We start from the raw sequence: 13,276 nt of genomic DNA, 5'->3' as shown, positions 1-13,276 counted from the left end.
TTTTTTTTTTTTTTGCACATGTATTTTATAATACAATATAAAGTTTCCCAGGTGGCGCTAGTGGTAAAGAACCCACCTGCCAGTGCAGGAGACCTAAGAGGGTTTGGATCCCTGGTTTGGGAAGATCTCGGTGAAGGAGGACATGGCAACCCACTCCAGTATTTTTGCCTGAAAAATCCCACGGACAGAGGAGCCTGGCGGGATACAGTCCATTGGGTCGCAAAGAGTCTGACACCACTGAAGTGATTTAGCACATAAAGTTTTAAAATAGATTTATTAACTCCCACAAGTCTATGGGACTTTTACCTTCTCACAGACCTCAAACACTGTAAAAAAAGACTGCTAAATGTTAATGTTAATGTATATATTCTCTTTTTCTCTTTTGTGGTATAATTCCCCTACATGGTCCTCTAGCTTGTTGTGATCTTGTGACTCAGTTTTGGCCTTTTGGCCAATGGGGGGGAAGGGCAGGGAGGAATGGAGGTGATGTCATCTGCCCCCTCCTCAGTTTTAGCTGTAAAAGGACTTGGGCTCCCTCTCCCCTGCCCCATTTCTCCCTTTCCACCAGGCAAGATAACAAGAATTAGAGCGCCTGCTTTGACTGTACCCTCCCAGCTCTGGAGCACTTAATTTTGAGAGATAAAAGCAAGTAAATTATAAAAGGTTCAGTTCAGTCGCTCAGTTGTGTCCGACTCTTTGCGGCCCCATGGGCTGCAGCACACCAGGCTTCCCTGTCCATCACCAACTCCTGGAGCTTACTCAAACTCATGTCCATCGCGTCAGTGATGCTATCCAACCATCTCATCCTCTGTCCCCCCGCTTCTCCTCCACCTTCAATCTTTCCCAGCATCAGGGTCTTTTCCAATGAGTCGATTCTTCGCATCATATGGCCAAAGTATTGGAGTTTCAGCTTCAGCATCAGTCCTTCCAATGAACACTCAGGACTGATCTGCTTTAGGATTGACTGGTTGGATCTCCTTGCAGTCCAAAAAGTGGTTCTGTAATAAACATCCTTATGGAGAGATGAGACCCCCAAACATTCTCAGGAACGTCTAGGAACACTTCTAGGCCAAACAGGGAGCCAGTATAGCAGCAAAATCAGATGAAAGGTGTTGCGTTCCAACATAAGTCATGATCTCACATCTGAAGGAATCCACCATTAAACAGAGAAAGCAGAGCAGAGCAGAACACAGAAGATTCAAGTGAATGTAAATTCAAGGACTACATCTTGAATTATACACCTGTGTATACTAATGTGGGAAAATCTCCAAGATACATTTTTAAAAGAAATGAGTGCAATTTATAGAAACTCCCTTTAAGAAAGGTAGGAGGGGGGTGGAGTGTAGAAAATATATAGTATTTTGCTTGTATTTTCATGTGTGAATAGATAGACAAGAAACTAAGAGTTTGCCTGTAAAGAAAAAGGACAAGGTGAGTGGGTCAGGCGTGGGAGATCTTTTTCACTGCATACTTTTTCACTTAGTTTTGATTTTTTAATCTTGTAAAAGTATTACCGTTCCAGGAAGAAAAAAAAAAAAGAGCACTATGTATAAAGGAGGTAGACTGGATTATTGCTCCCAGTTCTTCACTTCTCTGTAATGCCATGTGACTCTGTTGGGCCTCTCTCACTGTAGACATTGATATTGAACTTGGCCATGGGATTCACTTTTAGCCAGTGGACTATTAGCCAAATGTGATCTGAGCAGAGGCTTTACCTGTGCCTGTGTGGCTTAGACTGCCCTCTCATCATGAGTCATGAGAAGAACATGCTCTGAGTCTAAAGAGGATGAGAGAGACACATGGAGCAGATCCAACACAAACTGCAGCCTGGAACTAATTCAGCCAACCTCCCTCCTAAAGTTGAGTTGTGACCCTCTTCACTTCCTGACTGGTGTCCATGGAGCCCAGTTGACTCCTTTCTTCCCTCCAAAGCCCCTAGAGTGGAAAACGTATGAGTCCCTGGGGTAGGGCTTGTCATTTAATAAAATACGTCCCTGATTAGCATCCTTCTATTGTTTGGGAGAAAGGGAGGCCCTGAAAGTATAGCACTAGAGAAAAGCAATCATTATGCACTGGGAAGGGAGGTGAGAGAGTATGGAGTGGCCGGGAGGCAAGAAGCATTGAGAATGCTGAAGGTGAAGAACCTTGTGAGCGCCGGCAGCTTTGCACTCTCAGCGCTAGGGGGCGCGGCAGAGCGGGCTCGGGACACGGTGGCGGCTTCCTCGCGAGGATAAGGATCTTGGTGGTTCCCAAGCCACCCAGCTGGATGGCGGTCCGAAGCGCCCGGAGCCAGGATTCGTCGTAAGAACAGACAGGAACTGATGGGGGGAGAGGATGGAGGGGACGGGTCCTGGGGGGGATTCCCTCGCTCCTCAGTTCGACTCCCGAATGAACCTTACCGGCCCTTTCTGCCTCCTTCGAATTCGGATTGCGAGCTCACAGCGGACCCCTGCAAAAAACTCAGCTCTCTTCAGCTTCCACACATGCACTTTACTGTTGTGGGTTGGGGGAGGCAGAGATGGGTCTCATCTTTCATTTCTCCCGTAGGCCTGAATGCAGGCCTGGGGATGAGTGTTTTGCCCATGACGGGGCAGGGTTTCCCTTGGGGCGCCTAGGAGCTTGGCTCTCGGCCTCGGTCCTTCAGGGCCCAGGCGGGTGGAGGGGGGTGGGGCGGCGGGGGACGATTTAGGGGGGTGACCCGGGCTCCGGGGAGCTGAGCACAAAGCCCGGAGCTAGGATGCAGTGCAGCGGATCCAGGCGGGTCCGCGGAGGTGGCACCCGCTGTCCAGGGCGTGCTTAGTGTCTCATTTGTCCTTTCAAAGACGGGAAGGACGGAGCTGGTGCAGCGGGACGCTCCCACCTTCCCTTCCACTGCAGAAATCCGGGCTTTTTCTGAAGGCTATGGACCGAGCTCCGATTCAGAGAGCACCCAAGGGTGCGTGGACCCGCCGAGGAGCAGCGAAGGCGGGGCAAGCTTCCCCGGCCTGGGAGACGTCAGAAGGTGTAGGAGGACGGGAAACTGAGAATCCTCTGGCCAGCTCCGGGTTCCAGCTCGCGACAAGAGTGACAAAGGGGCATCGGGCGGATGATAGCAGGCATTTCAAATGGCCCGTTTAAATCCTCAGAGCCTCGGGCGGCCAAGGGAACCTAATTTTATCCCCCTTGCGCTCCCACTCCCTTTGGGTGGCTGCGGAACCAGGGCAGTGCGCAGTTACCTCTGTCGCAGGCACGCGCTCATGGATGGTCTGCACACCGAGGTAAACACACACATTCATCAAGGCTCTTCACCACCACCGCCCCCCCCCGCCCCGCCCCCGCCCTCCCTCCGCCGCTCCCCGGGATATCCCGTAGGCTGCTCTCGCTTGCTCAGCGGCACACACTCACCCACGCCTGTCATAGCGGGCAGGGAGAAATGGTCACCGTGCATTTTCCCCGTGCGCCCTTTGCTCCTGGAGAAATCGTTCTAAACGAGGCCTCTGCCTTGATGGGAAAGACCTAAAACCTCCAGCATGGCTTCTCTCTCAGTGAGTATGGCCCAGCAGTCCTCAGCACGCAGAACTCATCTGTAGAGTCTAACCAGGACCCATTCCCATCTTTCCCAAGACTGACGCCATGGACGCGAGGGCTGCGCCTGGAGTAGGATCTAACAGGATCCTCTGGGTATTTTAAGTAAACATTCTCAGGCTGCTCAAAAAAAGGGGAGGCTGGAACATAAAGCGCTGTGCTTGGTGAATCTAAACAGGCGCACCTCTTCACTGTGGCTATGTAAACTCCACACAGAGGGGACTGAGGGGGGATTCTGCAGGGTGAGAGATGCGTGAGAGGCCAGGTTGGTTCCCACCCTGGGAAATACACAAGAGCCCTGCTGATTTCCTTTACAACCTGTAAGTCCTACTGTGGATTTCAGAGTCCTTGTCTATTGCCCTTCTCTCCTCTTCTAGACTAAGCTCCAGGAGGGCAGAGCTGGGTTTGTTTCTCCAGGACGCCAGCACAGTCCTCATCTGTGGTGAGCTGTCTATACACATTTGTTGAAAACCCTGTAGGGCTTTTGTTGTTGTTTAACTGCTACGTGGTGCCTGACTCTTTGTGACCCCATGGACTGTAGCCCACCAGGCTCCTCTGTCCATGGGATTTCCCAGGCTAGAATACTGGAGTGGGTTGCCATTTCCTTCTCCAGGGGATCTTCCCCACCCAGGCATCCAGCCTGCCTCTCCTACATTGGCAGGTGAATTCTCTACCAATGGGCCACCAGGGAAGTCCTTTTGTACACAGAAAAAAACTTTTAAAAAAAGGATCGGAAGTTGAGAACATCCACCAAATTCTCAGATGGACCCAACTCCCGGGAAGAGATTTGGGTTAAAAAAAAAAAAAAGCCTAGTCCTGGCGGCTGGGGACCAAGGTCACACGGAAACCGCGGGCGCACCGCCTGCTCCTCGGCCTGAGTCCCCCAAGCACCTAGAGTGCCGCCCCCTCCTCTCCCGGAACTCTTTCCCTACAGCTGGCTCTTTGCCCCCAGTTGCTTCACCTGGGAGGGCCAGAGCCCGGATTCCCGCGCGTTCGAAAATGCAGAACTGAGCCAGGGCCACGAGCGCCTTTGTTTCTTCTTTATTTGCGGATATAATTATGCACCGCACTCTAAATTAGAGATAGATTTTTTTTCTGATATACATTTCACCTTATTCATCACGAGCACACCACACGCACAGTAGAACAGTTCCACAACCTGATAAATTGCGCAGGATGAGTTTGGATTCCTGAAAACCGCAGGCAAGCCAGCCCCGCCGCGGCTCCTCGCCTCGCCGCTTGGCTGAAGGAAATTCGCCCACCCGAAACGGATTTCCCGGCCAGCCTTTCCCGCTGCGGGGTTGAAATGTCTCCGGAATGGGAAGCGCTCTTGCTGGAAATGGCCGGACGCTGCAGATTCCGAGCACTGATGGCTGTGAAATGTCCCCCCCAAGGTCAAGTTTCCGCGTCAGCGAGCTGTGCCCCCTCTCCCTCCCTTCCCACCCCTTCCCTCGGTGACAGGGACCAAAGTGTCGGGGCCCCTACTGGAAGGACAGAAAACCTTGCCCGCAGATGCGCCCCCCGCCTCCTCCGAAACCAGGGTGTTTTGTGGAAAAGAAAGGACAACAGAAACGCAGACGCGATGGATGGTGGATCCCTAGCCCCTCCCACCCCCAACCCGCAGAATCAGAAACTAGGAACCAGAGATGTTGACGGCTTGGCTTCCCAAGCGCGGCGGCAGCGGGGCTCACGGGGTTGGTGGGGGTAGGGTGGGTGGGGAGCGAGGAGAGAGCGGGAGCGCGGCCGCGGCTCGCCCCCGCGCGCCCTAGTCCTCCGCGTTGGTTCGGTAGGCCTCAATGAGGCCCTCCAGAGAGTGCACGAAGCCGGACACGCTGCAGATGCCGCCGATGACGAAGATGGCGACGTCGAAGAAGACCTGGTGCCACAGCAGCTTGCGCCAGAGCAGGCGCAGGTGGAAGAGGCTGGGCAGCAGGAAGCAGAGGCCGGCGCCCGTGAGGCTGCCGGTGAGGCCCATGAGCAGCGCGAAGTGTGGAACGTAGATGGCCATGAGCAGCGTGAAGACCACCAGCGCGCAGCGCAGCGTCAGCCCCCACGACTTGAGGCGCCCATCGCCGCCGTAGCAGGCGGGGAAGAAGGCGCGGCTGCCTTCCTGGAAAAGCGACTTCTCCAGCACCTCGACAGCAGCGAAGAAGGGCAAGGGGTAGGACAGCAGCGCCTTGGCCACCAGGAAGATGTTGACCACGGCGCGGATGGACCCGGGCAGGTTATCCGTGATGACCTCCTTGGTCTCATCGGCCCAGGTGAGGTAGGCGACGAGCGCGAAGAGGCCTTTGAGCACGCAGGCGGCGATGTGCGTCCAGTTCATCATGCAGTGGAACTCGCTCGGCTGCTGCATGTTGCCCTCCAGCGAAGGCAGGAAAATCTGCGACGTGTAGCTGAACACGATGATGCCGATGGAGATGGGAAACTTCTTGACGTCGATATAAAACTTGACCTTCTCCCAGGCCCAATCGCGCGCCCGCGACAGGCAGTAGGCAATGACCAGAATGTTGATGACGAAGTGGGCCAGTGTGCACAGCAGGCTGAACTTGGACACGGCCTTGAGGTTCTTAAGGAAGGCGCAAGGCAGCAGTACCGCCGTGGCGATGATGGACCAGGACTTCTGCGACACGGGCAGCCCCGGGAAGCTGTTGTACATGAGGTTGCCGCTCACCACCACGTACAGGATGCAAGTCATCACCAGCTCGATGATCTGCGCCACGTTCACCACGCGGCCGCCCAGCGTGGGGAAGCGCGGGGCGCAGCAGGCGTTGGCAATGGCCACGTACGAGTCCCGCACGCGCACCACCTCGCCATCCTCGTTCTCCTCGTACAGGCAGGCGATGAGGATCTTGCCGGTGTAGCAGCACACCACGGCGGCGAAGATGATAAGGAACAATCCCAGGTAGCCGCCGTGCAGGATGGCGTAGGGCAGGCCCAGCACGAACATACCCTGCGGAGCGAAGAAGCAACCAAACCCGGGCGCTAAGAGGAGGCAGGTCTCGGCGGAGGAGGGTCTAGGGGAGTGGGTTAAGGGTGTCGCCGGAAGGGAGCGCTAAGGAAGTGAGAACAGGGCCTAAGCCTCTGAGAGAAGAGGTTAAGGGTAGGATGGAATGAGGGTGTAGAGCAGCCGGAAGGGGGAACGTGGACGTTGAGTCAGAGATGGCGAGGGACGGAACCGAAAAGAGGTATGCTTAGTGGCTGGGAACTGGAGAGCGGGCTGAGTTGGGGCGGGGGGCGGGGGGGGGGGGGGGGGGTGTCAAGCTATAAAGACGGAAGGGTAGGAGGAGATACCTGCGGGTAGTTCGCTAGAAGGCGAGTAGGGGCTGGAGGGGGTGTGGCCGGAAAAGGGCAAGGAGAAAGGTAGAGAGCGGGGCCTGGGCCACTCGGAAAAGGGGGCACGGAATCTAAGGTGGGGCTGGAATGGGGTGCACAGAAGCTAAGGAGGGAAATGCAGGGGCCGAAGGGCCAAACCAAAGAAGAAAAATGTAAAAGCAGCAGCGGGAGGGAAAGGAGTCGGGGGAGGGAGGGAGTGGGGCTGAGCGTGAGGCCAGCTTCAGCGGGGCGGGAAGGGAGGGAAAGAGAGGTTGCCTGCGAAGGGTTTCGGGTGGGGTGAGGCCAGGGGGCGCGGGGGCAGGGAGGCAGGGTAGGGTAGTCTTAGGGCCAGGCCGGAACTGGGGCGCAGAGACGGATCCCTAAGGAAGGGGACTGAGGGGTGGAGGCGGGCAGAATGAGGGGCCTGCGGGGATAGCGCGAGCACTGGGTCGAAGGCGGAATCAAGCGGGAGTCGAGAACCAGAAGCTGCGGGATGGGGCGGGCAGAGCTGTGGAAGGAAGGTTTAGAATCCACATGGGGAAGCAAAGCTAACGAAATCCAGGGCTCCCGAGGCTTGCAGGCCTCCAGCTTCCCACCCTGGCCTCCCACCAGGCCAACCGAACGAGCCCTTTAAAGATGCCCCAGGTGGAGGCGCGAGCAGCGGCCGAAGCTGGTGCGGTCCCCGGTCCCTGATTGCGCTTGGCCGTCCTGCCCGGCCCTGGAGTGGGAGGCGTCTTGGGTTGGGTCACTTATTGAGCGGGGCCCCTAAGAGTCCCGCGGAGCCCGGGTCCCTAAGTAACCCCATCTGGGCCTCCAACTCCTGGGAAACCCACGTTCTGCGCCCCAGCAACCGTGAGCTCCGGGGACGCCGAGGATAGGGCTTGGGCTGCAAAGCCGCAGGGCCCGGGGACGCCTGGGGCCGAGGCCTCCTGTGCCCGGCGAGCTGCGGCCTGCCCGCCTTCGTCGGCGCCCGGGGTCGTTGTGCAGATTGCAAACCCGCTCCGGGTGGAGACCGGCGCCGCCTGGTGGGGACTGAGGGTTGACCGTAGGGGTGGCAGGGTAACTACCAGAGGAGGTTCAGAGCGTCTGGAGACGGCTCTGCCAGGGTCACACGCGGAGGAGCTGGTCGCCTTTTTGTGGTCGCCAGGAAACAGGGATTTCGGCAGAGAGGGGTGAGTCTGTGGGCAGGTAGCGCTGGGGCACCAAAGACCATGCTGTGCTTGTGTGGTCACACGTATGTGTTTGTGTGTGTGTGCATGTTTGTGAATACCTGTTTGTCCCCGACAGGACTGCACCTGAGACAGCGGGTGGATCCTGTATGCATGAATCTGTGCGTGTGTGTGTTATGTTTAAATAGGTTTGTGTGTGTGCCCCTGGTATGTAGAGGTATGTGTTTCGGTGTGCGGGAGGTGTAGGGGTGTATGAAGGTGCATTTGAGGATAATCTTGTGGTCTATATATAGATGGATGTCGTGTGAACCTGTGACCTGCGTTTCTTCGTTGGGGAGGGGGGCTGTGGGTATGTGTGTCTATCTATGTACATGCGCGCTGTCTGTGCGCGTGTCGCGGGAGGAGACTCCCGGCTCAGCGATTCCCCCCTCTTCCTTTCTACCGAAAATGCAGCTGTGAATCCATTCCGGAGTCCCAGGCGACACTGTTCCTTCCTATCCTGATTTTCTTTCTCCCTCACCCCTCCCCACTCCCCCTCCTCCTGTTTCCCTCGCTTTTGCAGGGTCTCCCGGCAAGCATCTCTGACCGAACCTCAGCTTAGCCATCCCGCGTCCTCGGCCGCGGGAGACGGGCCGGACCAGGGGGAGGACACACCGCCTGGGGGCGTAGATCCCCGCGCAGGGCTGAGAGGGATGGGAAAAGGCGAGATTCCGGGTACAGGATGGGGTCTTGAGGCTGAGATCTCCAAGGGACTCTGCTTCCGGCAGAGCCTGGTGCGCAGAACTGGGGGTGGGGGAGTCGGGGGAGGGGACAGGCAGAGCTGGGAATCCCGCGCTCACCTGGATAGCGTTGGTCACGTTCCAGCCTGCCTCCCATGCCGTGATCTTAGGTTTGTCGTGGCCTCCGAACTCGCCACCAGCTCCTGGGGACTGGTCCTTGGAGCCCGAGGGCGGCAGGGGCGCGCCACCGCCGCGCTGGTAATGGATGTCTCCCTCGACGGGTGGTTCGGCGCCCTCGTCCCCGCAGGGCTCGCCCTCGCTTTTCAGGATGTCCATCTGCAAGCCCTGACGGTGCTCAAAGTCGAGGTCGTCGCAGTGCGCGAAGCCCACCGCCTCCTCGTCGGTGGCCGCCTGAAAACCCATCCTGGCGAACATGCCGCTCACCTTGGCCTGGGACTTGTTGGACACCGATGTGGCCACATTGGACAGCTTGCTGCGGAGCAGGGTGGCCATGGCGGCGGTGGGGCCCGAGGAGAGGACACCAGGGACCGGGGACCCGGGGGACGCGCGGCCAGGCGGCGAGGGCCAGGGGGGTGCGAGGGCGCTATCTTCGCTCGCTCTCCCCGCGGCGCCCCGGGGCGCTCTGGCTCATGACCTCCTCCGCTGGCGTCTGAGGCTCGCTCGAGGCCGCCCCGGCGGGCGGGCAGCGGGGCTGGCGGAGCGGCGGCGGCGAATGCACTGCGGAGCTGCCGCGGGGCGCGGGCTGGGCTGCGGAGGGCGGCGGCGGCGACGGCGGCGTCAGAGCCGCTACGCGAAGCTGGCGCGGCGCCCCCACCCGCGCGCAGCCCAAAGCGCTCCCGCCCCTCGGAGTCAGGCGGGGATGCGGGTAGGGGGGCTGGGGAGGGAGAAACCCCGGGAGGCAGGAGGCGTGAGGAGAGGGCAAGGAGAAGAGAAAGGGGGCACCAAGGGACTCCGGAGGACAGAGATGGGGACCGGAGAAGGGCGCCCACGGAAGGGAGCGGGAGGGAGCGCGCGAAGGAGGGGTGCGGGGGGCGGGGTGGGGGCCCGAGTGCTGCATTTCTGGGGGAGGTGCTAAACTCCGATCCTGGCCCTTCCCATCTCGCAGCCGCAGGGAGGGAGGGGGCCCGAGCGGGCAGATTCTCTCGGTCCCCTGTCCCTGGCTACCCCCTCCAGAGTCCGGGAGCCTTTCAGCCCCAGATCCTCTCGCCAAGGACTGGTCCAGATGCCCGGGAAGGCAGCAGGACAGTTACCTGTCTCCGGCAGCGCGGGCCGTCAGGGCATTGCTGTCTCCCTGGCACCCATCACTGGCATTTGGACCTGGTTGCAAGCTCCCCCTTGAAGGCAGAAGGGTGCGGCAGAAGTGGGGGGACCACTCTCAAGCAGGCTCAGCCCCGGCCTCGGTCTCTGGGGCTGTCTCCTCCCGTCCAAGGATGCCGAGATGGAACTGATTCTGCGGGTTGTTCGCCACCAGCCGTTCTCCAAACGTGCAGAATGAAGGCGAAAGGTTGACTGTTTGCTACTCTTTTCGTTTGGGAGTCTGGAAGGAGGCAGAACGGAAGGCACCTGTCGACAGCCTCGAGGCGGGTCTGCAAGTGCTGGCGCCGCGGAAAGGCGCAGCCAGTGCCTGGCACAGAAGAAAGAAGGACTCGCAGAGGGCCCAGGGGCAGAGGCGCGCGGTGCGATCCGACCCTGCTGGCCCCATGGCCGCCGCGGGCGGTGCAAACCTAGACTGTTTCTGTTGAGTGGGTGGCATGTGTGTGCGCTCGAGAGTAGGAGACCCAGAGACAAAGACCACACGGTATCAGCTATTGCTCCGGGCCGGATCTGAGTGGACTCCGAGGGTGAGATTTGGTAACCGTGTTTATTCTGTGAATGTGTAGTCCTGCGCCTCATCTAAGCCCCTGTGTGCACAGAGCTTGTGTGCTGGATTGTATGTGTAGATGCATTCCCGAATGAGTTGCTTGCGTTTTTGCCTGTAGGAGTCCTTTTGTAGTCGTGTCTCCGTGCGGGTCCGCGGCTCCATGTGTTCCCAGCTGGGATCCTTCCCCAGGACTCAAGCGGTAAACAGCAGCGTCAGCGACCTGGCCCTGGCAGCCGAGGTGGAGGAGAGCTAGTGGCTGTGACTGGGGGTAGGATGGGGAGAATTCGAAGGAAACGAAAAGAAAGGGGCTCCTAGTGAACCCCTTCCCAAAACCCAGGCTCTCTGAGAACCCCCGTCTCCGTCTCTCCTGCTGTATTTCTAGATTAGCTCACGTCAGCGCACAAGTAGGGCGGCCTGAGGGCTTTGACCAGTTGGAGCTGCCAGGGCAAGACAGGCTTCCCTCTACCCCCCTCCCTCTCCTCGCCCCCACCCTCAGCGCCTCACAGCCTCTGAGACTCTCCTCTCCAGATAGGGAACCTCCACCACATTGGGCAGAGATGTTGTAATCCCTTCTAGGGACCGTCTTAAATACCCCCTTCCCCAAGATCCTGCCTGGCAGAAACCAAGACAGAAATTGTCAGTCTGTCCTAACCTGAAGCATCCTTCCAGCCACTGTGACAAGAAAACCTTTCCACAGAGCCCTCTCCCAAACCCAGATCCTCCAAACAATGATGGGACTCAGAACAAAGACAGGACAGAGGTCCTTCCCGCTAAACAGAGATTCACTCCTCCAAGGAGGCTTTAAAGAGAAAAAAAAAATTCTGATCTCCTATCCCAGGAATTCACCCTATACAGAGACCCTCCCCACTTCCAACCCCAGATGCTGGAGAGAGAGAGAGAGAGAGAGAGAGAATCTTTTACCTACAGATTCTTAGAGACAAAAATCTATATCACCTAATCCTCATCACTCCCTTTTCTGTTCTTGGTGAAATTCTTTAGTTGCACAGATGATCCAGGGAGGGACTTGAGTCCCCTAGTACAGTCTTCCACTCCATACATGCTCAGACCTGAAGATGGTCATTAATGCCTTCTTTGACAAGTGAATCAATAACATCTATGCATCAGTTCAGTTCTGTTCAGTTGCTCAGTAGTGTCCAGCTCCTTGCAACCCCATGGATTGAAGTATACCAGATTTCCCTGTCCATCACTGACTCCCAGAGCTTGCTCAAACTCATGTCCATTGAGTCAGTGATGCCATCCAACCATCTCATCCTCTGTTGCATGTCTCATGCATTAGTTGGGCATTGCCAATTCGTGTGTGGATTTTATGAGGGTCCAGAGTGCTTATTCTCTCTTTCCTTTTATCTGGTGATGTTCACTGTTGTAGGACCCAAGGTGAAGTTCTCTTAGTAGTGAGAAGTGGGACTCATTCATTCACTCATTTATTCATTGATTCAGCTAACCTTCTTGAAGCCCTACTGTGTGTGTGTGAGATTCTCTTCCAGATGAAGATGATACAGGCATGGCCCTGTCACTACTCCTAACCCTAGTTCTTGGGTCCGGGTGGGGAGAACCTCAGTGAGAACTCAGGCCAATCACCCTCTCTGTAGTGTTTTAAACCACCCCTGAAACATCCCAAACAAAGCCTCACTTTCATTCTCATTGTACAGACAAGCCAACCCAGGCTCAACAGGAAGGTGTCCCGATCAAGGTCACACAGAGTCTAGGTTAGAGCTGGGCTAAGATATAGGAGCTCTGATGCTCCACTGTGCTTCCCCTCCACGATCTCATCTTGTCCTTCCATGCCCTCTCCCTATTTGTTTGGTGTTTGGCCACCCCACTGTCCAGAGAGACACAATTCAAAATTAGACTCTAGTCCTTCCGGCTGCAATCAAATGCCAGCCATTGGGGGAGGAATGCCTCTGTTTCCCTCCTCTCCTGCTGTTGGCAGTAAATGCGGGCTGAAGGCTGGTGTGGCAAGCTCCTGAACAGCCCATCCCTTATGGCAGAATCCTGCTCCATCATGTGCTAGCCGTGTGACATCAGATGACTCACTTAACATCTCCTAGCTTCCATTTGCTCATCACTAAAATGTGAAAATAGCAACAGACTCCTAGAGTTCTTGAGGGGGATTCAACAAGATTGTGTATGTAAAATTATCAGCATGTGCTAAGGGCATGATACGTGGTAGCGATTATTATTGTTGTTGTTATTACTATAACCTGGTGGCCATTTTTCATTGTTTGGGAGGAAAGTGAGTGTACAACAAGAAAAAGCCTTGCAATTGGGGCTGAGTCGAAGTGAGCTGAATGCACTCCTTCTGGCTTTGCCTCGCCTCCCTATCCTCACCCCTTCCGGTCCTGGGCTGACCTTCAGGGAAAGGGATGAAGGACAGGAGGAGGGCAAAGGGCAGGGGGCCTGGCAGGTAGCCTCAGGAGACCACCAGGATGTCCTACCTAGCTCGTTATGAGCCAGCCTGTGCTCTAGTGAAGCTGTCGGCCTCCAGATTCTTCCACTAGCTCCTCTAGGGCCACCTTCAAGAGAGAAATTTGCCGCCACTTGGCCCCCTGAGTTGAAACACAGCACACACATACACACATCTGCTCACACACAGAGTGTGACAAGCC

The 13,276-nt window shown here is 56.7% G+C and overlaps 1 protein-coding gene across 1 annotated transcript; it reads right to left on the bottom strand.

The window, feature by feature from the left end:
• Positions 1-4,590: 4,590 nt before the first annotated feature.
• SLC32A1 (solute carrier family 32 member 1) lies at positions 4,591-9,563 on the bottom strand. Its single transcript, XM_061437564.1, has 2 exons — positions 8,888-9,563; positions 4,591-6,517 (listed from the first exon to the last, which is right to left on the bottom strand). Exons 1-2 carry the CDS (start codon positions 9,278-9,280, stop codon positions 5,330-5,332), a joined length of 1,581 nt encoding a protein of 526 aa, XP_061293548.1. The 5' UTR covers positions 9,281-9,563; the 3' UTR covers positions 4,591-5,329.
• Positions 9,564-13,276: the final 3,713 nt, after the last annotated feature.

Source organism: Bos javanicus, chromosome 13, assembly GCF_032452875.1.
Source record: "Bos javanicus breed banteng chromosome 13, ARS-OSU_banteng_1.0, whole genome shotgun sequence".
Classification (NCBI taxonomy): Eukaryota; Metazoa; Chordata; class Mammalia; order Artiodactyla; family Bovidae; genus Bos; species Bos javanicus.
The sequence above is the reverse complement of the archived record's forward strand: the minus strand, read 5'-3'. Positions and strand labels throughout refer to the sequence as shown.

Coding starts and splice junctions, on each gene's coding strand:
- SLC32A1 (XM_061437564.1), bottom strand. CDS start 9,280: ATGGCCACCCTGCTCCGCAGCAAGCTGTCCAATGTGGCCACATCGGTG. Junction 6,518..8,887: donor ACGTGACCAACGCTATCCAG/GTGAGCGCGGGA, acceptor TTCGCTCCGCAG/GGTATGTTCGTGCTGGGCCT.